We start from the raw sequence: 27785 nt of genomic DNA on the forward strand, positions 1-27785 counted from the left end.
TAAGGTACACCTAATGGCATGTCCTTTTTTGCTTCAAAAAATAAAACCGAAAAAAAAACAGGAAAACATTCCTAGTACAAGATGCATGGTAAGCAAAAACAGTTTCGATTAGCGTGTTAGAAGAGGCAAAATTAATTGTAATAAATAACTCCATATAAATACACAATTAATATTTTACCCGCTATTTTTGTCAAAACTTTCTTCGTTTCCTCACTTATACAGACATTCGTCACTTAATAAACATTACGATGTGACAATTAATCAAATCTTGTTTACATTTTGAAAAAAAACGCCAGTGTGTAACAATGGTAAAATACTACAGGCAATACACCGCTCAACTAGAGAGCTGTTCTAAGCTCGATCGGTTTCCGCGTTAGAGTAGAATGTCAGCGGCTCCTGATTCAAATCCAGCGGAGACATCAAAATGAATAATAAAATTTTAAACAAATGTAAACTACGAAATCAGAGAGAAGATGAATTTCATCATATTGCGCTTTCTTGACCTTTCCATCGTGTTCCTGTTTGAATATGTTTTGTTGCTAGCCTTGATGTAAGTGGCCGATTGGAACGTGCATTAGTAACACCAATATAAAGACTTTTTCCAGTATATTAGTAACTGACTAATTGTTAAACCTTAAAAAATTGAACGATAACTTTTTTTCGAAACATCTTACCCTAATAAAAGAATATTAAGTAAACTCGCGTGGATCATCATTCTTTGATAATCGTTTCATTAGTCGTTCTGTCTAACATCATCGACACATTTGATACAGCAGATAACCATTGCTTCACTGTATGTTATACACTGGTCAATGGCCGTGAATGGTTAGCGTTGGTTGATGGCGGCTTTGAACTGTAACTAGAAGTATCTTTTTACGAACACTGATATTTTACTGTATTTATGATAAAAAACAGAAACATATATCTATTATTGATTATTTTACTGTTACAATACAAAAACAATCCCACCAGTACGATATTTTAACACTTCTATCTATAACTTTCAACATTACAAATTGTTGATGTCTACATTACAAATTGTTGATGTCAACATTACAAATTGTTGATTTCAACATTACAAATTGTTGATGTTTACATTCAGGACAAAAAGTAACAACAAAGAATCACAGTAAGTAACATGTAATAACAGATAGATGTAAGACGCATACAAGTCGGACTATTATAAAGAATGCTACAATAGAATATATAAATATGATCTGTGATGGGTGCTATGTACACTATATACAGTCCTGTTGATTATACAGTCGTTAGAATGCCAGCATGCTGTCTGTTCACTTACTCATCGGTAGAAAATTGTAAAGGTGCTTGATGGCATCTATTATGATCTATTCCCGATACATAATTACCAAGACATCGAAAACAAAACCGGTACTGACATGATGGGTACTGACAAGTCATGGTTAGACACCCGGCCACATGTTCAATAACACTCCAGCATTTAGGACATGCCCGGCGCATAAGAGCTGTCGAACATCCACGTAGTTTTGGTGACTTATGGAGGAGCGAAATCATGATGTCATCCGGATATACGTTTGTAGATTCTATTTCCTGTTGTTTGATCCTATTTTTGTCGAGCTTGGTTTGAAATGATTTCTTTTCTGTTTTGGACATAGCAGCAGATAATTGGACGGTGTAGGAATCCCATTTGGACCCACATTTGTCTCCCTTGATGGTTGTGACGTATGGGCAAGTGATTGCAGAACTTCCTTTCTCCAGCTCATGCCAGCAATAGTCGCACAGTGCCTGAGGTGCTACAATATCAAAGGCATAACGACATTCAAAACTTTATCACAACTTTCTTTCAAAAGGAAGTACCGTAATGCACTGAATTTAGATAACGTTATCTCGAATAAATTCTGTTTTTAGACAAAATAGCAAATGGTACAGAAGTCTGATGAATAAAGCTTCAGCAGAAAGGATTATTTTTCAAAGACATTCAGAATGAAATGATACGATTTTGGGCGAAGAATTTATCAGTCGATTTTAAAAACACATTTTGAATGAATACTTGGCACCTATCAGTCGAGCTTACTTAGATCACTTTTCCTTAACTCGTATGGAAACATTTCATCAAAACGTTCCAGGCTATGTATATGTCGCTTCAATAACGTATATCTTGTCCAATATGCTAACTCATCCCATGATTAGGTCAAATCCTTCATAACGAGATAAAATCCGCGAAATTTTGTTCATGGTGACTCTTTATGGCAGGACCACAATGTAATACTCACTGATGGCGTGTCCACATGGCATTTGAGCTCTTGGTTCATCCCGGGCCAGGGTGATCATGCATTGCTCAGTTGATCTTTTGACGCCATTCCAAAGCCTTCGTGTGCGAATCCTAGACTTGCGGACCACTTCAACAATAGCGCCATCGGTGAAAGCCTTGCTTATCAAGCATTCACTCGCAATCGTCTTTCCCCAGCGTTTTATAACCGAGTCAGGGGGCAGTCGTTTAAGCAGGGATGAAACCTTTCTCTTCCGTCTCTGAATAGACAAAATATAAGCAGATATAAAACACAGACACGTGCCGCATTGATGTCACAAAAGGAGTCGATGTTTTACTTTATTATTGCTCATTTCAAATATCAAATTCATCGAAAACTGCAAATAAAGAGATGCAACTGTATGAACCTATTTTGTATTCGAGTTATAACTTGCTAACAATGAAGCAATTGAAAAAAAAAACAAGCTTTATTCCTGGGGATTTGTATGAGTACTACTTCATCAGAAATCAAACGATTAAAACACCGTTAAATAAACTCGAGGAATCGTGACTTTTGTCTTTGTGTTGTGTTATTATATGAAACACAGCAAGCAATTTTGCTTTTTCATAAAATGAATCAAATAGAAGACCGCAAATGGATAAATAATTCGATAAAACCAGTAGTTATATCAATTCTAGTGATTGTTTATATTGGGTTGCGGTCATAAATCATATAGCGGACATGAGTTTATATATTTACCTCACTGAGTCGAACTTCAACTTCCGTTAAATCAGGATAGTTGAGCCTTATTTTCATGATTAAGTTTTAAATGCTGCTCCTTAGTCGCTTGCTTCACGTGTTGTAAGCGCGAGCCAACATATACGGATATTTATATATGTTCATAGCAGTCAGATCTATATTTAGATTTTAGCTTCGTCAGCTTTAGTGTAACGGGTATCTTTGAATGAACGCACCCTACCAATCAATAGTTATCATTTGACGCAAAAGGCTTACTGTAGTAGAGTCGTGAAAGGCGTGCGAGTGTTTGGTTATGGTATAGGAATGCAATCACCGTTTTCTGTGGACACGGAACAATAATTTATTTTCTGTTAGACACTTTATAATATAGGCAAATACCCGACAAATTTGGGCGATAATCAGATTCAGATTTCTGTCATTTGGAGTATTATAAATATCTGGAAGTTATTTTCTTCAATTAGTGCCCATTGGACTGGTTATAAAGATGTTAGCTTCACTTTCCATACAAGGATGGAATTCACAGTCTATACTTCTCTCGCGATTTACTATCTATTATACATTTTGTTAAATGAGGTTACGAATAAGTAGGTCATTGATTTAGGACCCTGGTATTTTACAAGTAGACAGTCTTCATGTTTCATTATCTCTCTCCTGATATTATGTCCGTGTTCTGTGTTCATTTTTTTAATTTTTTTTTATGTTGTAATTCTATTTGTACGAAGCATAGAATTGATTGATTGATTGATTGATTGATTGATTGGTTGGTTGGTTGGTTGGTTGGTTGGTTGGTTGGTTGGTTGGTTGGTTGGTTGGTTGGTTGATTGATTGATTGGTTGGTTGGTTGGTTGGTTGGTTGATTGGTTGGTTGGTTGGTTGGTTGGTTGGTTGTTTGGTTGGTTGGTTGGTTGGTTGGTTGGTTGTTTGGTTGGTCAGTTGATTGGTTGGTTGGTTGGTTGTTTGGTTGGTTAATTGATTTATTTATTTATGTATTTATTTATTCATTCGTCGTCCAGGGACTAGTCATTCGCAGATTATTTCACACATAATAAGAATATACACAAAAAGAATCGTATCACTTTATCATTTTCTCAATATTAGTCGCCATAAACAGATTTCGGTCATTGATATATAGAAACCTTATCAAATCTGTTTTTATCATTGCATGAAACGAAATAAGAATATGAAGCGAATTTATCAAGACAGCTATTTACTAAGATCCAAATTTCTCAATGTATTTCAAATTTTGAATTGTTTATATCAGTCAATACTTGTGAAGTGTGAACAGGGTTGGATACTACAGAAGGCTACATGACGCGCAGTAAATAACACATGACATCGTGTACAAAAAATATTTTAATTTTCAAAATTCACATTCCATTAATTCCATACCTCGATTATCACAACTGAATTACAACCCTCATTTGATAGTTACTGTGAAAAAATCTGTAAGGTACACCTAATGGCATGTCCTTTTTTGCTTCAAAAAATAAAACCGAAAAAAAAAACAGGAAAACATTCCTAGTACAAGATGCATGGTAAGCAAAAACAGTTTCGATTAGCGTGTTAGAAGAGGCAAAATTAATTGTAATAAATAACTCCATATAAATACACAATTAATATTTTACCCGCTATTTTTGTCAAAACTTTCTTCGTTTCCTCACTTATACAGACATTCGTCACTTAATAAACATTACGATGTGACAATTAATCAAATCTTGTTTACATTTTGAAAAAAAACGCCAGTGTGTAACAATGGTAAAATACTACAGGCAATACACCGCTCAACTAGAGAGCTGTTCTAAGCTCGATCGGTTTCCGCGTTAGAGTAGAATGTCAGCGGCTCCTGATTCAAATCCAGCGGAGACATCAAAATGAATAATAAAATTTTAAACAAATGTAAACTACGAAATCAGAGAGAAGATGAATTTCATCATATTGCGCTTTCTTGACCTTTCCATCGTGTTCCTGTTTGAATATGTTTTGTTGCTAGCCTTGATGTAAGTGGCCGATTGGAACGTGCATTAGTAACACCAATATAAAGACTTTTTCCAGTATATTAGTAACTGACTAATTGTTAAACCTTAAAAAATTGAACGATAACTTTTTTTCGAAACATCTTACCCTAATAAAAGAATATTAAGTAAACTCGCGTGGATCATCATTCTTTGATAATCGTTTCATTAGTCGTTCTGTCTAACATCATCGACACATTTTATACAGCAGATAACCATTGCTTCACTGTATGTTATACACTGGTCAATGGCCGTGAATGGTTAGCGTTGGTTGATGGCGGCTTTGAACTGTAACTAGAAGTATCTTTTTACGAACACTGATATTTTACTGTATTTATGATAAAAAACAGAAACATATATCTATTATTGATTATTTTACTGTTACAATACAAAAACAATCCCACCAGTACGATATTTTAACACTTCTATCTATAACTTTCAACATTACAAATTGTTGATGTCTACATTACAAATTGTTGATGTCAACATTACAAATTGTTGATGTCAACATTACAAATTGTTGATGTTTACATTCAGGACAAAAAGTAACAACAAAGAATCACAGTAAGTAACATGTAATAACAGATAGATGTAAGACGCATACAAGTCGGACTATTATAAAGAATGCTACAATAGAATATATAAATATGATCTGTGATGGGTGCTATGTACACTATATACAGTCCTGTTGATTATACAGTCGTTAGAATGCCAGCATGCTGTCTGTTCACTTACTCATAGGTAGAAAATTGTAAAGGTGCTTGATGGCATCTATTATGATCTATTCCCGATACATAATTACCAAGACATCGAAAACAAAACCGGTACTGACATGATGGGTACTGACAAGTCATGGTTAGACACCCGGCCACATGTTCAATAACACTCCAGCATTTAGGACATGCCCGGCGCATAAGAGCTGTCGAACATCCACGTAGTTTTGGTGACTTATGGAGGAGCGAAATCATGATGTCATCCGGATATACGTTTGTAGATTCTATTTCCTGTTGTTTGATCCTATTTTTGTCGAGCTTGGTTTGAAATGATTTCTTTTCTGTTTTGGACATAGCAGCAGATAATTGGACGGTGTAGGAATCCCATTTGGACCCACATTTGTCTCCCTTGATGGTTGTGACGTATGGGCAAGTGATTGCAGAACTTCCTTTCTCCAGCTCATGCCAGCAATAGTCGTACAGTGCCTGAGGTGCTACAATATCAAAGGCATAACGACATTCAAAACTTTATCACAACTTTCTTTCAAAAGGAAGTACCGTAATGAACTGAATTTAAATAACGTTATCTCGAATAAATTCTGTTTTTAGACAAAATAGCAAATGGTACAGAAGTCTGATGAATAAAGCTTCAGCAGAAAGGATTATTTTTCAAAGACATTCATAATGAAATGATACGATTTTGGGCGAAGAATTTATCGGTCGATTTTAAAAACACATTTTGAATGAATACTTGGCACCTATCAGTCGAGCTTACTTAGATCACTTTTCCTTAACTCGTATGGAAACATTTCATCAAAACGTTCCAGGCTATGTATATGTCGCTTCAATAACGTATATCTTGTCCAATATGCTAACTCATCCCATAATTAGGTCAAATCCTTCATAACGAGATAAAATCCGCGAAATTTTGTTCATGGTGACTCTTTATGGCAGGACCACAATGTAATACTCACTGATGGCGTGTCCACATGGCATTTGAGCTCTTGGTTCATCCCGGGCCAGGGTGATCATGCATTGCTCAGTTGATCTTTTGACGCCATTCCAAAGCCTTCGTGTGCGAATCCTAGACTTGCGGACCACTTCAACAATAGCGCCATCGGTGAAAGCCTTGCTTATCAAGCATTCACTCGCAATCGTCTTTCCCCAGCGTTTTATAACCGAGTCAGGGGGCAGTCGTTTAAGCAGGGATGAAACCTTTCTCTTCCGTCTCTGAATAGACAAAAAATAAGCAGATATAAAACACAGACACGTGCCGCATTGATGTCACAAAAGGAGTCGATGTTTTACTTTATTATTGCTCATTTCAAATATCAAATTCATCGAAAACTGCAAATAAAGAGATGCAACTGTATGAACCTATTTTGTATTCGAGTTATAACTTGCTAACAATGAAGCAATTGAAAAAAACAAGCTTTATTCCTGGGGATTTGTATAAGTACTACTTCATCAGAAATCAAACGATTAAAACACCGTTAAATAAACTCGAGGAATCGTGACTTTTGTCTTTGTGTTGTGTTATTATATGAAACACAGCAAACAGTTTTGCTTTTTCATAAAATGAATCAAATAGAAGACCGCAAATGGATAAATAATTCGATAAACCCAGTAGCTATATCAATTCTAGTGATTGTTTATATTGGGTTGCGGTCATAAATCATATAGCGGACATGAGTTTATATATTTACCTCACTGAGTCGAACTTCAACTTCCGTTAAATAGTTGAGCCTTATTTTCATGATTAAGTTTTAAATGCTGCTCCTTAGTCGCTTGCTTCACGTGTTGTAAGCGCGAGCCAACATATACGGAAATTTATATATGTTCATAGCAGTCAGATCTATTTTTAGATTTTAGCTTCGTCAGCTTTAGTGTAACGGGAATCTTTGAATGAACGCACCCTACCAATAAATCGTTATCATTTGACGCAAACGGCTAACTGTAGTAGAGTAGTGAAAGGCGTGCGAGTGTTTGGTTATGGTATAGGAATGTAATCACCGTTTTCTGTGGACACGGAACAATAATTTACTTTCTGTTAAACACTTTATAATATAGGCAAATACCCGACAAATTTGGGCGATAATCAGATTCAGATTTCTGACTGTTATTTGGAGTATTATAAATATCTGGAAGTTATATTCTTCATTGAGTGCCCATTGGACTGGTTATAAAAATGTAGGTTTCTCTTTCCATACAAGGATGGATTTACATTCTATATTTCTCTCGTGATTTACCATTTATTATACATTTTGTTCAATGGGGTTACTAATAAGTAGGTCACAGATTTAGGATCCTGGTATTATACAAGTAGACAGTCTTCATGTTTCATTATCTCTCTCCTGATATTATGTCCGTGTTCTGTGTTCATTTTTTAATGGTTTCTCATGTTGTACGAAGCATAGAACTGATTGATTGATTGATTGATTGATTCGTCGTCCGTAGACTATTCATTCACAGATTATTTCACACATAATAAGAATATACACAAAAAGAATCGTATCACTTTATCATTTTCTCAATATTAGTCGCCATAAACAGATTTCGGTCATTGATACATAGAAACCTTATCAAATCTGTTTTTATCATTGCATGAAACGAAATAAGAATATGAAGCGAATTTATCAAGACAGCTATTTAATAAGATCTATATATATTTTTCAATGTATTTCAATTTTTGAATTAGTTTTTATTAGTCAATGCCTGTGAAGTGTTGATAATCGGCGCAGAAAATAGCACGTGAAATCGTGTACGAAAACAAATATTTTAACTTTAAAAATCCACATTCCATTAATTCCACATCTCGATGGTCACAACCGAATAAAAATTCTCATTTGATAGTAACTGTGAACACTTATGATAACTGAACAAAAACTCTTAATTGATATTAAAGATTGACTGGCACGCGCTGATTAGTTAATTGTGATAGCCCCGTAATAATGTCTCCTGAGAATACCGATATGCAGGAATGTCTAGAACTGCCATTGTTCTGTTTCATAAACTAACAACCGGGTAAGCATTTTTTGACACTGCCTTGAACAAATTAATCTATTGAATACTGCCGTTTTCAAATCTTGTCGTACATCGTGTTACTTATTCGCAATGCTTTTTAGTCATCCACCGGGATCCGGGATATCATACTTTTGTGTTTTTCCGTCCGTCTTTCTGATACATTGCTCTGATTCTATCACCTACACTTCTTCTTACTGGTATTTTCTACTAGTGAGGGGGTGTGTCGGTTAGAAACCAATTTGCCGAATTGTCTTGTTACTTGTTCAAATATCTGCTGGTTTGGAGACGAACTCCTGGATGCTTCCTTAACATGTGTTTTTTAAATGTAGTTACTCCAGCAATACCAGTGAAATGATTTTTTTTCTTTGCCGCCATATGAAAATAATAATAAAAAAAAACAAGTCTTCTTGTAAGTGTTACGGTGCCGCAGCTCATCTGAATACAACAAAAAACACGATTTTACTAAAATGTTTTATTCTTTGACTGAATAACTCCGGAGTATCACACCAGTACACATTCTTTTTTGTGTTTTTGGATGGACAAGTTCCTGAACAGAGTAAAATAAATGTTCAACCTACGTTTTGGATCAAAACCAAATACCAAATTATATAAGGCCTTATAACATTATACTTAAATCATTGGAAATCCCACAGCAGAGCAACCTACAAAAACAACAACGGACGTGCACAAAAATATCATCGATTATATGGTAGAACCGGCACCAGATTTAGGAAAAGAAATATATTATACAACCTTAAATATATGGAAGTCATGTCGCCACTACAAAATGTTTCACGGCTGATGCACGACACTTTCATCAGTTAAGGTTAGGGTAATAATATGTTGTGTGTCTTTGTCTTTAATCAGGAGAACTTCTAAATAACGATAATCTTGGTGTGTTGGTGGGGAGGATGTGCTAAGAGGTTATATAGGCGGAAAAACTCTGTAAGGTACACCTAATGATATGTCCTTTTTGCTTAAAAAATAAACCGAAAAATGGTGAAAACATTCCTAGTACGAGATGCATGGTAAATAAAAACAGTTTCGATTCGCGTGTTGGAAGAGGCAAAATTAATTGTAATAAATAACTCCATATAAATACACAATGACTATTTTACCCGCTATTTGTGTCGAAGCTTTCTCCATGGAAACATTAATAAAATCAACAAAATGGTATCAAGTGTTAACTGGATTTCCTCACTTATACAGACATTCGTCACTAAATAAACATTACTATGAGACAAGTAAACAATCTTTTTTACATTTCAAAAACAAGAAGAACGCCAGTGTGTAACAATGGTAAACTACTACCCGCAATATACCACTCGATTAGAGAGCTGTTCTAAGCCCGATCGGTTTGTGGGCAAGAGTAGAATGTCAGCGGCTCCTGGTTAAAGCTTAGCGGAGGCAATGAAATAGGTAAATTTGTTACAAATGTAAACTACAAAATCACAGAAAACCTGAATTTCATCATATTACATTGTTTCGAAATGCAGAGTTATCTGCTCTTGTGAGTAGGTATTGATTGTTGCGTCATTAGTTTGCATGTCAGTATTACGGGGAAAAAAACAACAAATTTAGTGACTAGAAATATTTCATACCCCACATGTAAAATTAAGGTTACACAACAATGTCATTTCATTGCTTGTTTATCAAATTCAACAATACACAGAACGGAAGATTCCTTAATGTTAACTGATAAACTGTGACTAACGAAATATTAGGGATATATAGCTTTATATAAATAGAGACAGAATGATAGGTAGGTGACGACACTGGTATTTGTTATGATCATTCTGAAATAAAACACAAACATATAACTTCTGACTCAAAGTAGGGAGGTTGGCTTATCAAGGAGTTGGCGCAGGAAGATAGACCAGGTATTGTGGGAAGGGCTATTGTGACTGGTTTTTAAAATGTATATTGGAAATCATAAATCTCTAAAAAAAAATATACATCACTCTGTCATATTAAGTATTGTCTGTTACATTGCCTATGTAATTAGAATAAAATGTGACCATTCAGTTTCTCTATCAGTGTAAGAATTTGTTATCTTCTTTTGGCAGCAAACTCGTCCAGTCCTTCCTTCAAAGTCGCTTCGCTCATGCCATTCTCAGCCAATACACTGATGACACCTGAAATAATATATAAGCTTAAACCACACTGCTAAATTTCAGAACAAACATACTGATTATGACAGTGCTAAAAATTGGTTTAAAATATCAAACTCATGCTCAATCTAAAATGCAGTATTGTGTATTTTTTGTGAAACAAATACATTACTTGTGAAGTGTGTTCTTTAAATAAACCTCAGATTTTGTGTGAAAATTAAGAGAGTATGCTACCTTAACTACACTGTATGATACCTGTGATTTGTATCAAGACTTCAGGATTTACGCTACTTATGTACCATAGCTATTCTACATAAGTACAATTAGACATCTTAACAGTGATCTATGTCCAATGTTCAAGACGCATGCTACATATGAACAATAGATGTAAGGTTTTTTATATGATTGCATTCAAATAAGTTTGTCTGCTACCTCATCATACCTGTAAATCATGTTAGAATTAAGGTTGTATGCTATATAAGGTATCGTACCTGTATTTTATGATAGCATTAAAGTTGGCTGCTACCTTAGATAGATACATGTAATTCATGGTAACATTAAGGGTGTATGCCACCCTACTAAATTAGATAAACATACCAACAATTTTTGTTAAGTCTTAAGGGTATACCCATGAAATGAGTCAAGAGTTCAGGATTTAAGTTGTACATGTAAACATCAGATACCATATGTGTTCCAGTGATATATGCCAGATGTAAAGGTCTATTTTACATATAAAGCTTTGAAATCCTTGTTAATGTGGACTGTTTCTTTAGGAACCATGGACTAGACTCCATCAATTTGTTAACATTTCTATGTTTTGCCATCTTTAGTTTTACATACCTAAAGATCCAACATCTTTTATGTTCCTGTACTCATCATCAAAAAATAGCATGTCATTGAATCCAATACCACTGTCAACTTTAAACCTGAAAATAAAACAGAAAAAAACCACCATGATGCACTTGATAGTACGGTGACATGGCACACTCAGCATTAAAATGTACACAATAAACAACAATTAACTGCTTTAAATATTTGCTGGTAAAATTACGGTATTTTATCAAAATGCTTATTGATGCTGTTAGATTCACATAATCCTTTGACTTTTTGTTAAAAAAATAAAAACAAATCCTGAAGAGTATACATGCATATTGTTTTAGCTTTAACATCAAAATAAAAATGAGATCAAAATATTATTGCAGAGTGAACATCTATAAATCACCTTTTAAAGTGACTTATTTTACATCCTGGATATATTTCTCTATAATGAAAATACTGATCCCAGTTGAACAGGTTCACTAGGTCCATGGCCCCATCAATTTCACTGGTCCTGTAATTTTTTAAATAAGGTCAATACAATGTTAAACAAGCTCAAGAGGTCAAGGTCAACAAAATTATTTTACAGGGTGAGAAGGTCAATTCAAGTTCATTAGAGGTAAATGCATTAATTATTTTTAAAAGAAAAAAATAAATGTCAAACTTTGTCAATTCAATTAAAAATTTTCACAAAGTGAGTAACATTCCAACTTTTGAGATTGTTTTGTTCTGTATATAAAACAGTGATATATATACATCCCTCTGTCACAGGTGGAATATATTGTGTTTTGAATAATAAACTTTTGTTCTATTTATCTATTCCAACAATTTCATGAAATGTTGATATTTTTTTGAGAATCAGTGACCTGACCAAATTATAACATGTATGCTGGTATCTTTAATGAGAATCAGTGACCTGACCTGATCATGACATGTATGCTGGTATCTTCATTTAAAATCAGTGACCTGACCTGTCCATGACATGTATGCTGGTATCTTCATTTAGAATCAGTGACCTGACCTGATCATGACATGTATGCTGGTATCTTCATTTAGAATCAGTGACCTGACCTGTCCATGACATGTACACTAAGTTATGCTGATTTATTACATTTTAACCAGAGAAATGAAGGAATTTATCAATTCGAGTAAAACATACATGATATAAAATCTTATTTGTATTTTTGACTAATCAAAATCACAACATTAAACTTAACAAATATTTCTGTTCAGAAAATGAAGTGAATACCAAAAAGGTTAGGTTTCCATCAAATCTTTTCTGTGCACATTTTGGGTTTTGTCTTGTGAGGCACTTAATAAAAGTTGTGTAAGGGATGCTTACTAGATAACAACATAAAATGGTAGAATACTGTGTTAAGCAGCCTATTCTAAACGATGTCATCTTGTTGTCAAGTATAATGTCAAACTAATGTGCTATTTTTTCCCAAATTTGTTTTAAACAGGCTTTACTCTAAGTATTGATTTTTTTATTTGTTTTACCTTTAAAAATGTAATGAAAAGAAAATTTAATGGTTCCTCATTTAATATCGTATATACCATTTGTATGCCAGAATATATCTAAATTTTCCACCTGTGCTTAACAATTGTGAGAAATATATCAGTATTTCATATGAGTGTAATATATATATATATTAAACAGGAAACTATTAAATATCCTCTATATCTAGAGTGAATCAGTGACTTGACCAGTCCATCTCATCCTGGTATGTGGTTAGATATTTTTTGAGAACCAGTTACTTCCAGGTCAGCAAATCACTAAATATTACACAGATATATTAGTTACCTGGATGCTATGCCTAATTTGTACCCCTCCCCATGTAGCCTTTGTAGCATCCCTGGTACTTCTGGGTAAAATTTGACATATTTTCCACGGGAATCCTCAACCTTACCATCACTGAAAAATAATTAAGCTTATTCTAATTCAATCTTCAAAACTGAACCACAATCTTAAAAAGAATAATTTATACTCATACACTCTCCTCAAATCAAAAAAATTGTTTGATGAAAAGGTAGAAATCAAATAAAATCAGAGACTTACAGAGAGAAGTGTCAAAATTATTTCCATGCAACAGATCTTGTTTCAAATGTATTTCACAAAGACAATCCTTACCTGGTAAATGTGCTTCTACAAAATTCTGACATTCTTCAATTATGTTCATTATATGATAACAACACTTTTAAAGTAGAGACTTTGATCTTTTCAGTATGTGTGTAATACCATTGATTCTATAATCATGCATGTCTATAACCAGCAAACAAAGTTATAACCCATTGATTTATCACATATCAATCAGGAGTGTATTTAACATAATGAACTTAAATGAATCAGATACAGAGTAAATTTCCATATTTGTCTGTGTAAGTTTTAATTTGTTATTTGAAACTGTAAGGGACATCTTTTAAAAATATTTACTGTGAAAAATGACTGGATTTACTCTCTGTTTAATAATCTGTAAGTGCACCATCGATGAAATATGGAACAAGTATTTTCCAAAATTAAGTATCTTGGTAGAGTATTTAAAGATGCTCTAAGGAAATACATTGCTGATGTGTGGCCAAACTGCCTAGTACTGCCACTTCTTCAATTACCTTCTTTTTTTAAATGGAGGATCAACATGAGTGTCTACCCAGAATGGCCAAAGTGTGTAATCTGTAACAAATCCGTAGTACAAAATTGTATTCAAAAGTATTACATAAATAAATAGGCATTGTAATCAATTAAATTGTATCTTAGTACTTTCATGGCTATCAAAGTTATACTACATCTAGCTCAATCTGTTCTATAAAGAAGCAAGAACAGGCATAAACAAAATGCAAGATTTTCATCGCAACTGCAATTTTTTTAATAGTGTGTTGAAACATAAAGAGATATGTTCTAGTGTGTTGAAAAAAAATCACTAAAGGTAATTAAACACTAAACAAAATTCAATAAGTTTAAAAAATTATTGACAACATACAGATATACATATAGATGTGTGTCCATACTACATATATAATACTTATATGTACAAACATTTCATGTTCTATTGTACAGTACAGGGAGTGTAAAAGGACTATTTTCATCCATGCATATGTACTAGCCTCGTCTGTCAATGGATATACATATACTGAAAGACAAAGCTACATATAGTTGAATGTAGGCTAAGTTAACTTCTAGTTCACAAAAAAAGACTACAGTTAAAGTGAAAAAATCCCTGAAATATAGGTCCATGACCTCTTGATGTTTCAGCCCAGAGACAATACAACCCAAAGCTGCCTGTGGTTTTACCAGTACAGCTGTAGAGAGATACATTTTATATTACAGCACTACCTGTTTAGTACCATATCATTACATATATTGAATAAATATACAAAATGTATAATTATCAAATGGAACAAAAGTTTTAAATTCTAAATACCTTATACAAAATATCCTTTTACTAACAGAATAAAAATATTATATTTGATGACACAAAATGAAGCTTAACTATACATGTAACTTGATGTCCTGTGATCTTGTATTTATATTTACAATTGATGTTTTCTTGACAATGGCAAAACAGATAATTATTTGAAATTAAGATTGGTATATGATTTATTTAAGATATATTTTTTATATTAATACTAATATTTTGTTCAAACTGTTTATTCTTACATTCCTCACACTCTCTCCACAGAATTCAACTTTCAAATATTAGATTTTATTGCTTTATTTTGTTGGCACTAGGATCAAGAGTCAGCTCATGGGTTGCCAGCATCCCCATTTCCCTTCACTCCCTAATCTCTTGAATCAGTATCATAACTGATTGTACGTTAGGTAAAACATGAGCATCTGGTCACCTTGACCAATCCACACAGCAACTAACTAATCAGTCTCACCATTGTTAGATTGTTAATTCCCTACTCAGGATCTTCCTGCTCATGTGCACACACTGTATAGTGTAAAATGAAAATATTTTTTTTGCAAATGTATGCTCAACGTATCACTGATGTATTTATTCAAGAATCATACAGTGGTTTTTAAACAAAAGACCTCCCATTACAGTTACCTCAGTCTGGGGTGTCACCTCACCCACATCGATAATTCTCCAATGCCTTTCATCACTCATTAATGGATTGGTACTTCCTGTACCTGGATCCATCTCCCATGGAAATTCGTCGCTAATTAAAGTATTTTCTACCTCATGTATTCAAAATACAGAAGTTTGAATCTGACTGTCATCAATGTATCATTTAAACCTATTGAGATGTATCTATTTTAGTGACTGAAAAAGACCATTACCGATTTTACATGTAGCAGAACCCCTCTCTGTATTACATGTACATGTGATCCATGAATGGATTTCACTATACTCACCAAGGTCAAATATAATCAGTTTCGGTTTAGCCATCTTGTAAAACGTTCTCCTGATTTAATCTTAAAACTTGTATTTACGACAGGTACAAGTCAACTACAGAATAGAGTTAGTCCGTCATTTTACTACCGGTTATGGCGGAATCAGGAAAAGACAGCTCAGACAAGGGAGGTAAATGGTTAATTTTCAGTTTCATTTTCAGTATATTTTACACTTGCTTCTTTCCAACTTTGATCAGTCCGCGGTGAAGAATATTTGTCCAGTTTGTGCATTCGTATCAATGCAAATATCACCAAAATTGTCGTAAAAACTCAACATGACCCTATAATGTTTTAATTCATAAATAAAAGTTTTCAGCAAAATTTGCGAAATTAAATCATCATATCCGGAAATAAAATTCCGGATTAATATTGATTGTGGTTCTCGACTTCCTTTCTGGTACGAAGCTGTTAGTCGAGTCCAGCGACCACTTGTATAGAAATGAGTTTGTAGTCTCCTTATTCAAAGTAAGCTCGATTTGTCATGCACATCTCTTTTTATATATTGTTAACATTTCATAGAAGTCAACCCGCAGATGTTTGTAAACTTTTCGCAAAATTGCAACATTGGAAGGTGGCAATAAGGCAGTAGATCTCTCAGGTTTAACGGAATAAAACTCACTTGAATTACTCATATTTTTAGTGGTAAATATACTTACACCACAATCAACACTTGAAACACAGTTGTCGCCATATTACTTTTACTACCAGGGTCACATAAAGATACATACTTATGAACTAGTGATCCAGATTCTGACAATTTTAAGCAGTTTAATAGTATATCGTTCAGTTCATTCCCTTACAAGATATGATAATGTAAATATATTGCACAAACATCTTTGAAATACCAGCTATTAAAGCTATTCTAGCCTTTTAGTAGATGCACACAATGCAAGTGGAACATGGTCATGTTCAGCTTGTATGGCTCATCTACTGATTGTCAACTACTATAGTCTCCAGCATGTTCAGCCTCACACGTTTGGAGGTCTAAAATATTAGATAGAATATGGCACAATGCACTTCCTTATTGTGTTTTACTTGTATAAAATTAGTTAATATGCATGTATAGCAAGTTCTGATTTTTTTCTTCTTTCTATCCGCTGGAAACAAGTTGTTGGTACAGTTCAGTGTAATCAATATATAATAAAATTATGACCATTTTCTAAGTCATTCTTTATTTTGGCAGTTGTTTGTTGTGAGTACAGTGATGAATAACAGCAATTGGATCGGTACAAAGTGTCAATGGTGGTGAGATCAGCTACAATGGTATGGATAATATGTCAGATCCCTGGGCGTGTGTTCTTCTATATCAGGACTAGGCGACTAGTGCGATTCCTCTTTATGGTGTTTCTATTGGTTCTCTATTGTGAGTACTTTCATTATTTTGTTGTGTTGCTCATGTGTAAATGGCCAAAGTTACCGGAAAGTGAAGGTTTCCTTTATGGAAATGGTGATATCAACAAGCCAGTCAAGGCTATGGTGATAGCAGACACTCATCTACTTGGAATCAAGAGAGGACACTGGTTTGATAAATTACGCAGGTAAGTTTATTAACTGTTAATCAGAATTTCTTTGTCAAAATGGCATTAGCTAACTTCAAACATCACACTCTGAGTTTATTAAAAACATGTTGATTAGACATAAGCTGTTGTGTGGCCTCATTATCTGTAGACACCAACATCATGTGACCAATCCTGTTGTGTGGCCTCATTATCTGTAGACACCAACATCATGTGATCTTACCTGTTGTGTGGCCCCATTATCTGTAGACACCAACATCATGTGATCTTACCTGTTGTGTGGGACCATTATCTGTAGACACCAACATCATGTGACCATACCTGTTGTGTGGCCTCATTATCTGTAGACACCAATATCATGTGACCAATCCTGTTGTGTGGCCTCGTTATCTGTAGACACCAACATCATGTGACCAATCCTGTTGTGTGGCCTCTGTAGACACCAACATCATGTGACCAATCCTGTTGTGTGGCCTCATTATCTGTAGACACCAACATCATGTGACCAATCCTGTTGTGTGGCCTCGTTATCTGTAGACACCAACATCATGTGACCAATCCTGTTGTGTGGCCTCGGTATCTGTAGACACCAACATCATGTGACCAATCCTGTTGTGTGGCCTCGTTATCTGTAGACACCAACATCATGTGACCAATCCTGTTGTGTGGCCTCATTATCTGTAGACACCAACATCATGTGACCAATCCTGTTGTGTGGCCTCGTTATCTGTAGACATCAACATCATGTGACCAATCCTGTTTTGTGGCCTCGTTATCTGTAGACACCAACATCATGTGACCAATCCTGTTGTGTGGCCTCATCTGTAGACACCAACATCATGTGACCAATCCTGTTGTGTGGCCTCGTTATCTGTAGACACCAACATCATGTGACCAATCCTGTTGTGTGGCCTCATTATCTGTAGACACCAACATCATGTCACCTTACCTATTGTATGGTCTCATTTACTGTAGACCTAACCATTATATGGCTTTAACCTTAGTTGTTGTGTGGCCTCATTATCTGTAGATACCATTGTCATATGACCTTACCTGTTGTGTGGCTCATTATCTGTAGACGCCATCGTTATATGACCTTAGCTCTTGTGTGAGTGCATCTTCTGTTGATACTAATATCAATTTTTCAGATGAGTTCACTCGTTTTGACCAGTGCCAAGTGACTTTGTGTTGTATAGAAATAGTGAATAAATGTCTTTTTCAGAGAATGGCAGATGGAAAGATCCTTCCAGACAAGCATGTTGATACATAGTCCTGATGTGGTCTTCATTTTAGGTATTGTTTAGCTCTTACTTATGTCTGTTATTGTTTCATTTCACACTAGATAATCCATGCAATAAAGGCTTCCAAAGCACATTCTGTGGAAGTTCGTTTGTAATAGTTTCCTAACAAATTAAGAAATTTTCTTTATTTCCTACAATATTGAAATTGAGGAGCGATCACCTATAGCTATACTTATGATAGTTCCTTTTTTCACCACCTATTAAACTCTTGGTGTTTTAATGTGTAAAAGTCTTGAGCACAAGTTTGAGTATAAACATACTTACATGTCTGCTGCTTGTCTATTTGTGGAGAGCATTGAATGTTTATCAGTCACCAACATGTCAACGATTTCCCCTTTTTATAAGCACAATTTGATAATGAGTTTGATTATAGTAGAAGAACTCAGTTCTAACAAAAGTTGTTATGGGTAAAACATATTTTATTCTCAAACAATTAATATATTTTACAAATAGTCACTGATTATGTGGTGTTATTTTAAATCATTTAAATCAATTATTGAAATTATTTGATGTCAGAACTCTAATTTGCTTTGATAATAACATTCTAAAACTCCAATATAACACAAGTCGGTCATTCAACAGGTGATCTACTAGATGAGGGCAAGTGGGCCACTGATGCAGAGTTCAAGAAGGATGTTGCCAGATTCAAAAGAATGTTTTCAACACCAAAAGATACAACTACAAGGGTACTTGTAGGTAACCATGACATTGGATTTCATTACATGTAAGTAAGTCAGTATAAGGACAGATACTGGTGGGTTTACTCTATAGATCTCTTCTCATGTTTTAGGAATTCTCATTCAGATCTAGGAAGCCATTGGATTTCCTGGAGTTCATGAATTTGATTTGGGGAATTTTTAAGTTTATTATGTAGAAATCTCAATATTTGGCTAGAAATTTTACATGGATATAGGTAAATTATCTTGACACCATCTTAAAGAAATGTAAGGGTTGGTACCTTCAGTAATGAAATAATGTTTATTGTAAAAACTTGAGTGTTCTGTGATTGCCTGCAATCCAACAGAAAAATTGAAAGTAAACAAGAAATAATGACACTAGAGTACATGTGTGTAGTGGTTGCATTACACATAAATACACTCACAATTAAATTCAAAACTCATTTCAATTTAGGCAAAATGTGTATCACAACTATCAAAAGTGAATATTTTGGTAGGCATGTCCCATATGGTAGTAATATTCAGTTGCCTCCCTTTATTAAAGATGTTTGACATGAGGGGAGACAACTTAAGTCTCTTGATAGAATTTGTCAACAATTTCAAAAGTCACAATGCCTCAAGTGAAACTAAAGTCCAGCACAGTGCATGTTTCGTCTTTAACAAAAACTTAATAGTTCAAGGATACAACATTTTCCTTTGCAGAAATCACTGATTTTATCAATGTGAAATAATTCTTGTGTTGAAAATCACATTTTATTTCATGTTACATCCCCCATAACTGCAGATATTGCTTTAGATAACCACATGAGTTCCACTTGACTACAAATACGAATTCATTTGCTACTGCTGCCAAACATATAATTTATAACAGTTTATTTTCTCCATTGATTCATAGGATGAATGAACATAAACACAGACGATTTGAGAAAGCATTCTCGTCACCTTCAGTCCAGCTGTTTGAGTTTCATGGAAACCTATTTGTGTTGATGAATAGCATGGCCATGGAAGGAGATGGTTGTAAGTTGTGTGCCCAGGCAGTCAACTCTCTTGAAGAAATCTCATGGCAGCTCAAGTGTGCAGAGGTAAATAATAATTACGATATATATAACCACTACCAAGTGGGTACAGCCGAATGATACCAAAATAGATAAATTATGATAAGATTGCATTCATGAGACAGATGCCTAGCACAGCGTATGACGTATGGTAAAGTATTGTATAGGATGACAGAGAAATCATTAAGAATACGAGGATTTCCCTCCATCACTTATTCCAGTCACTGATTTCACCATTAAGTATAATCCCATTTCTTACTCATTATTAGATATCAGACTTCCACTTTTTCTTTCCTGCTGTGGTGAATTTCCTATGCACTATAGTTCACCACATACAATATTTATGTATCATTTGAGATTTCCTGCTGTAGAAATTACCTAGCAACAGCCTATCTTCCTGATGGTCTCACTTAATTTTTTTTATCATTTTGTTTTGGGTTTTTTTTCTAGATGGTCAAGCCTATGTTCTTTTCCTTGCAATCATAGGTACTCTTAATACTAAATTTCAACAGGTAGATATATTGGTTTAATTCACTATATGTAGATACTGGCTATGTACTGCATTGATAGAAATTTGTTCCATCATAATACAATGTAAAATTCTTTCCTAGTGAAGGGGGTTTTATTGATTGCATGATAATATAACATTAATTTTCAATTCTTAAGAACAGCAATAATATGGGCTTGCTTATAGACAGACATGGACCTATTGTCAGATAACTAAATACAATTGTTTTAATGATTATTCTCGACTCAGGGACAAACATCCAGTAAGAGTTCTCCACCTATATGTGATGCTATGGAAAAAATGACATACTCTCCTCCAATATTACTACAGGTAAGCCCCTACTGTTTATCAATTAATGCTGTTTATGCATTAAGAGTTATAGTTTTCATACTGAGTTAGGAATATTCAGCAAATCTGTGTACAAAGTAAGGAGAAATGTTTCTCTACTAGGATCACATTATGTTTTACCTCTTAACTTCAAAACAATTCTAAAGTAACTCATCCTTAATTAAATGGTAATGGCTGATTATTTTAGTACTATAGCTGAGCTTTAATATTCTAAAGGAGGCAACTCCAGAGAAACAAATATCATACTGATTATTTGAATACTGTAGATTCTGAGAGAGTCAGCTTTAAAGAAGCCATGGTTATACTAATTTCCTTCACAGCCTAGGACATACGTGTATGATAATAGAAAATCTCTGCTACAATAAGTAGTTTGTGCAAATATACATCTTTTAATTTTCAGCATTTTCCAATGTACCGGCCTTCAGATGCAAACTGTAGTTTACCAGATTCGGCACCTCCTGATGAAAAAGACATTCCTTTTAAGGAGAAATGGGACTGCCTTTCAGAAGAGTCCAGCAGTCAGGTAAACGCCTAAAACATGATTATTGATTAGAGGTACTTGCAGCTATTTATTTTGTGTGTTATTTAATAAACTAGTTATTTTATTTTATGGATGTCTTTAGCCACCATCATCAGATGGTGGGCTATTAAAATCATCCAATGTCCTTGGTCCGTCTTCCATCCATCTGGATGGATCTTTCTCAAATTTCATATGTAGGTTCCCCTTGGTCCCTAGTTGTGCCCATTTGATTTTGGGACTGATAAGAAAAAACAAAAAGGCTTTCAGGTGACCTTTTTGGATTTGGCAGGTAAAGATATTTTTGCAAAGGAATGTTCAAATTTCTGATCAATAAGAGCAAAAACGGAGAAGAGAAATGAAGGGAAAAGATTGAAATTTCAAAGAGCAATTAAAAATCAAACAATGGTGGGCACCAAGATCCCTCTGGGATCTTTTGTTATATTGATGTAATTAATATATATAGATAAACCCCTTATTTCTAAAACATGATACATGTATATCGAAGAATATGACATTCCATTTGTCACAATTTTTTTTCAATGATTTTGCTGAAAGCTCCCTTTAAATGCTTTTATACAATATAAAGAAAACAGTACAAAAGTATATTCTAGTGTTTGACCTGTTTTATACAGGTGTTTGAGTGGATCAAACCTCGCCTTGTCTTGAGTGCTCATACACACCATGGCTGTTTTCGTCTCCATAGCAACGGTGTTCCAGAATGGACAGTTGCCTCCTTAAGTTGGCGAAACAAAAACAACCCTACATTCCTACAGGTATGTTTCTATGTTACAGATTCCAATATTCATCATGCTTTCCCAATTCCAAAGGTTACATTATTTTTAGATAAAATGAAGTGATGAAATATTTTTAAATTATCATAGCTTTTGATAGTATGTTAAGCAATACAAAACCATTTTTTAACGACCATAGCTGTTGAAAGTATATAAAGCTAGGATATAAAACTGAAAACATCAGTCAATAAGCATCAAAGGAAATTATCAAGATAATTCATGGCAGTGTGAAAATGTTTTATATAACTTGCAGCCCACAATCCTAAATTTACAAAATTAGTTCAAAACCTGAGTTTTAGAAAACAAAGATAAATATGAAGATTACAAGATGACAAGATGGATATATAAAGATAAACAGCAATCTCAAAAATATACATTACCACACAAGGGGAGGTTACTCTCAGATTAAAATCTGTTTTTGTGATATATCTTTATGCAGGAGAATATGCACACACTATTAGAATATAAGAATAGAATGGGTTCTTTACTATACAGTATCTGTTACAGTGTCACCCTTTTAATTCTGTATTTTGTTTTGATTGTTTTATTGCAGGTGGTGCTGTCTCCAAATGACTTTGTTGTAAAGCAGTGTTACCTTCCAAAAGAAACAACTGTGATTACTATTTATATAACAGGTGCACTCATAGCTTTGCTGTGCTTGTTATTTCCTTACAAACCCAGTAATACAGTGACAGATACAGTATGGGTCAATAAATCACACTGACCAAGAACTCATCATGCTGACCACGGATTGATTCAATGTGTTTTTGTCGCCAATATAGTCTCGAGGAATACATTCCTTCATATTCTTCATAACAAATGCACTGGCAAATATTCAATGGTCTGTAAAGAAGTGAATTGCGGAGAATTCAAAATTCACCAACCCATCTTTTTATCACACTGCCCAATACAGGATGATCAGTAAAGGTGTGAATTGTGGAGAATTCAAAATTCACCAATCCATCTTTTTATCACACTGCCCAATACAAGATGATCGGTAAAGGTGTGAATTGTGGAGAATTCAAAATTCACCAATCCATCTTTTTATCACACTGCCCAATACAGGATGATCAGTAAAGGTGTGAATTTTGGAGAATTCAAAATTCACCAATCCATCTTTTCATCACCAATGATTGGAACCAAATATTCATGTGCCATTACCCTGTTTGAAAGTTACAGTTACCATAACTGGCAGATACAGACAGGCATATATAGTGAGTAACAGGTGTGTAGGTGTATATACATGAAGACTGTATCATCAAACTAACTGTGTAATCTACTACTTAATCTGGACTGTCAAAGCAGCCATTAGACTAGTCATCAGTGAAAGTAAATGTAATTGTGTATACAATGATATTTTTAACTAGAATCAAGAACATAATATTCAGCAAATATTCATGAACATCATTATTTTGACTTCCATATACAATGTGTTTGATATCTATAATGTTCTTGGAACATCAATTATTACACAGGTGTTGTTCTCTAACATGTTCTTGGAACATGGATCAGTACATATGTGTTCATCTCTGATTTTGCCTTGGTATTTTCATCAATACACATGTGGTTAACCCCTGACCTGATCATGGGACGTAGAGTGTTGGACGTCTGACATGTGTTTGGGACATGGATCAGTACACTTTGGTGTCATCGACATTTGACATGTTCTTGAGAGATGGAGGAGTATTAATGTGTTTGACCTCTGACATATTGTTCTTGGGACATGAAGTAGTACATGTGTGTGTGTGCATGACCCACTCGCTAGTCAAATCTGGATAGGTAGGAATTTTTATTTGAATATTTGTGTAATATGAAACTGGTGAGATCCATTTCAATATTGCAAAAATGATATAAGAGTTTCTTTATGTCCACAAAAATGTTCACAGTATTTATTACAGTATGGCATTGTCTGTTGGTTCGACAGTTGTAAATTCTATTTTTTCCACAGATCTTCTCCAAGAGTTTTCAACTGGTCTTTTTTCAAACCTGGTAGGCTTAACCACTATGACATGAAATTGTGCTTTCCTTAATTACAAGCTGATTAGGCTGTATTTGGAAGAGTTAATGCCCCTTTTTGTCTTCAAAATGTAAATCTTGTCCAGAGATCATCTTTCTCAGTTTTCATCCAATTTCTTGGTAGGCTTAATCACCATGATATAAAGGTGTGTTCCTGAAAGGTAGTTAACTTCACTTTATTTGGAAGAGTTACTGCCCTTTGTTATTTTCATTGTTAATCTTGTTTTGAGATCTCAATTTTAACCAGTTTTTTTCAAAATTTAATCACCTTGCTTTTCTTAATTGCATTTTGATTTGACTTTATTTGGAAGAGTTATTGTTCTTTTTTGTTTTCATTACGTTAATTTTGTCAGAGATCATCTCTCTGTTTTCAATCCATTTCGCACCGTAGTTTGATTCAATGTCTATATATAGAAATTGCTTATGTCGGAAAATAACTTCATACTACATATATCAAAGGTATAAGGATAGGAATGGGTTGAAGACTCATTCTAAAGTGTGACTTATGAAATTTTGGCTGCATTGCAGTATATATGCTACTTGATTAGAAAATTAATATCATACTAAAACCATCAATTTTATGTCTTATATTCAATAAACTTTTATTATGCTTCATTGGTGATATTGTGCTAATTGTGCATATTATGCCACAAGTAAGGCACCTGTTATATATTAATCTTGATTTCTCTCAGATTTTAGTTTATTCATGTCTATAGCCCTCAGGGATACCCGTTACATGCTTTTCACATAGCAGTGAAGCCATGGTACGAAAGTATACAGTAGAATCAAGAGAGTGATTTCGTAATACTGTAATCAATTTATTATGCTAGAAGTATCATCAAGTACTGTTTGAAATTCTATAATATTTATTTTTATGATGTTTAATATGTTTTTAATTGTGTGATTTGCCATACTTGTTACATTGTTTGTTTTGTATGTATGTACATGAGAAAATTAACATAGATTATGTTTGGGATTTGGAACAATGTATGGTTATAATATCATGTGTGCAATAGTGTTGGGTCACTCGCAATAAAGACGCATTAACAAATGTAGAAGTGTTCCATTGATTTACTTGGCAGGTGATGCGTGTCCAAATGTGATTTGTTTGGAGACTCCTGCTTGAACATGCAGAGGGATTGTATATACTCCATGCATTTTGCACAATTATATTGGATTTGATATAAAGATGTTCTGTTTGTACCTTCTTACATAACACTTATTCTCATCAGCATTCTTGTGTCTTCATTCCTTTATGGATTTTAATCAAATTTTACCCTTTTGAGAAGGATTATTATATCTCTGACAAATTTGAATTTCTGGATCATGAGATCAAGGTCATTGTTACTATTTTTAGAAAATCCTTACTAGCTTCACTTTTGATGGAATTTTAATCAAACGTATACAGTTATATAGGAAAATAAAATTTCTGACAACTTCAAGTGTTAGAGTTTTAAGGTCAAGGTCACTTACTTTTCTTTCTTTAATCCTTCCCAGTGCTCTAATGACTTTTTGATCCCAGCTCATGTTTCATTGATGTAGGGTTAGACACTTCTCAGTTTTTTTTTTTGTGGGATTTTGATCAAGAAACAAGGTTGTAAGGTCAAGGACAAGGCCACTGTCACTAATTTTAGAAATTTATCTATTTTAGTGGCTTTATACCTGGAGGGATTTCACAAACTTCAAATCCATGTAAAGGGCTACAATATCATAGACAAGTTTGAGTTACGAGGTTTGAACTATGGCACCATTACTATCCTAATATTACCCTTTTCAGCGTCCTAGTGGCATCATTCCTAGAGGGTCTTTATACAAACTCCAGACAATAGGCAGTGCTGTTATAGAGAATTTATTTTACCACAATAGGATAAACACTTATGCTGAGAAATTGTAAAAATATCTTCAATTTTTAATGACAGCTATGCTAAATACTGAGAAATAATGCCATTTATTAGCCAAGCATCATCAGATGGTGATCGATCATTCGTCCTGATTTATCTACAATCCTTAGCGTCATTGACCATAAAGAGTTCTAGAAGTTTAATTCATTATTTCTGTATCTCATTGTTAATTTATACTGGAATACACTTGTGTGCCTTTTTTACAAATATCTTTTGGAATGTGTAACTTTCGACATGGATAAGGTGTATTTATCTACAGTTCTGGAGGACTCATAGCATGTTCCATATGGTCTATAAAACTATTGAAAGCATCCAAGCTGATGTTGACATATATTTTAGGAACATAATATTCATATTTTTGTTGGTGTCTTTTATGGGAGGTGCAGGGGTGATGGGACAACAGGCCACCAGAACTCATCCCAACACTCTGGGTTCTCATTATCTGTTGCAAGGAAGACTGGAAGAGTTCTCAATTTGATCGTGGTATGAAAATATTCACATTTAAAAGGAATGAGCACAAGGTCTTCAAACTTGTCAGCATATTTAGTACGAAAGACACAAGTAAATAGCATTTATCTCTACAAAATAGAATTAGATATAGTGGTAAATAATGAATAGAATTGCATCATACGCTGTTCCCTGTAGGACACTTCAATGATGTTAGGACAAGATAGAATCAAATAATGAATAGAATTGCATCATACGCTGTTCCCTGTAGGACACTTCAATTCAAATAATGAATAGAATTGATGTTCCCTGTAGGACACTTCAGTGATGTTAGGAAGATAGAATCAAATAATGAATAGAATTGCATCATACGCTGTTCCCTGTAGGACACTTCAGTGATGTTAGGACTAGATAGAATCAAATAATGAATAGAATTGCATCATACGCTGTTCCCTGTAGGACACTTCAGTGATGTTAGGACTAGATAGAATCAAATAATGAATAGAATTGCATCATACGCTGTTCCCTGTAGGACACCTCAGTGATGTTAGGACTAGATAGAGTCAAATAATGAATAGAATTGCATCATACGCTGTTCCCTGTAGGACACTTCAGTGATGTTAGGACAAGATAGAATCAAATAAT

General features: G+C 34.2%; 4 protein-coding genes across 5 annotated transcripts; 1 reads left to right on the plus strand and 3 right to left on the minus strand.

Moving 5' to 3' along the window:
* Positions 1-1300: 1300 nt before the first annotated feature.
* LOC132553944 (uncharacterized) lies at positions 1301-3044 on the minus strand (the record flags this gene model as incomplete). The annotated part of the gene is made up of 3 exons (XM_060218238.1): positions 2988-3044; positions 2253-2508; positions 1301-1772 (listed from the first exon to the last, which is right to left on the minus strand). Coding segments are annotated over exons 1-3 (785 nt in total), but the record flags the coding sequence as incomplete, so codon positions are not given.
* Positions 3045-5730: 2686 nt separating this feature from the next.
* Positions 5731-7469, minus strand: LOC132553945 (uncharacterized). Its single transcript, XM_060218240.1, has 3 exons — positions 7419-7469; positions 6687-6942; positions 5731-6206 (listed from the first exon to the last, which is right to left on the minus strand). The coding sequence occupies exons 1-3, from the start codon at positions 7467-7469 to the stop codon at positions 5731-5733; spliced, it is 783 nt and encodes a 260-aa protein (XP_060074223.1).
* A 1724-nt stretch (positions 7470-9193) lies between these two features.
* On the minus strand, positions 9194-16163 carry LOC132553923 (magnesium-dependent phosphatase 1-like). Its single transcript, XM_060218213.1, has 6 exons — positions 16021-16163; positions 14274-14334; positions 13468-13578; positions 12070-12177; positions 11688-11773; positions 9194-10871 (listed from the first exon to the last, which is right to left on the minus strand). The coding sequence occupies exons 1-6, from the start codon at positions 16052-16054 to the stop codon at positions 10786-10788; spliced, it is 486 nt and encodes a 161-aa protein (XP_060074196.1). The 5' UTR covers positions 16055-16163; the 3' UTR covers positions 9194-10785.
* A 308-nt stretch (positions 16164-16471) lies between these two features.
* Positions 16472-25924, plus strand: LOC132553935 (metallophosphoesterase 1-like). Of its 2 annotated transcripts, XM_060218229.1 has the most exons (9): positions 16472-16524; positions 17243-17597; positions 18799-18869; positions 19460-19601; positions 20450-20636; positions 21367-21447; positions 21866-21988; positions 22618-22758; positions 23330-25924. In XM_060218229.1, exons 2-9 carry the CDS (start codon positions 17299-17301, stop codon positions 23498-23500), a joined length of 1215 nt encoding a protein of 404 aa, XP_060074212.1. In that variant the 5' UTR covers positions 16472-16524; positions 17243-17298; the 3' UTR covers positions 23501-25924. The 2 variants fall into 2 exon arrangements, with proteins under 2 accessions (XP_060074212.1, XP_060074211.1); XM_060218228.1 differs by lacking the exon at positions 16472-16524 and having other exon boundaries at positions 17164-17597.
* The last annotated feature ends 1861 nt before the right edge of the window (positions 25925-27785 follow it).

This window comes from Ylistrum balloti, unplaced genomic scaffold (genome assembly GCF_031769215.1).
Source record: "Ylistrum balloti isolate Yb309-2 unplaced genomic scaffold, AGI_CSIRO_Ybal_v1 Utg370368, whole genome shotgun sequence".
In the NCBI taxonomy this organism is placed as follows: domain Eukaryota; kingdom Metazoa; phylum Mollusca; class Bivalvia; order Pectinida; family Pectinidae; genus Ylistrum; species Ylistrum balloti.

Excerpts from the sequence above, each read along its gene's own strand:
- LOC132553945 (XM_060218240.1), bottom strand. The coding sequence starts at position 7,469 with ATGAAAATAAGGCTCAACTATTTAACGGAAGTTGAAGTTCGACTCAGT. Across the intron at positions 6,943-7,418 it reads TTGAAGTTCGACTCAGTGAG|AGACGGAAGAGAAAGGTTTC; the intron begins GTAAATATATAA and ends TTGTCTATTCAG. Across the intron at positions 6,207-6,686 it reads GCCATGTGGACACGCCATCA|CACCTCAGGCACTGTACGAC; the intron begins GTGAGTATTACA and ends TTGATATTGTAG.
- LOC132553923 (XM_060218213.1), bottom strand. The coding sequence starts at position 16,054 with ATGGCTAAACCGAAACTGATTATATTTGACCTTG. Across the intron at positions 13,579-14,273 it reads CCTCCATTTAAAAAAAGAAG|TGATGGTAAGGTTGAGGATT; the intron begins GTAATTGAAGAA and ends ATTATTTTTCAG. Across the intron at positions 11,774-12,069 it reads AAAATAAGTCACTTTAAAAG|GTTTAAAGTTGACAGTGGTA; the intron begins GTGATTTATAGA and ends TTTTATTTTCAG.
- LOC132553935 (XM_060218229.1), top strand. The coding sequence starts at position 17,299 with ATGGTGGTGAGATCAGCTACAATGGTATGGATAATATGTCAGATCCCT. Across the intron at positions 19,602-20,449 it reads GACATTGGATTTCATTACAT|GATGAATGAACATAAACACA; the intron begins GTAAGTAAGTCA and ends ATTGATTCATAG. Across the intron at positions 20,637-21,366 it reads GGCAGCTCAAGTGTGCAGAG|GGACAAACATCCAGTAAGAG; the intron begins GTAAATAATAAT and ends TTCTCGACTCAG.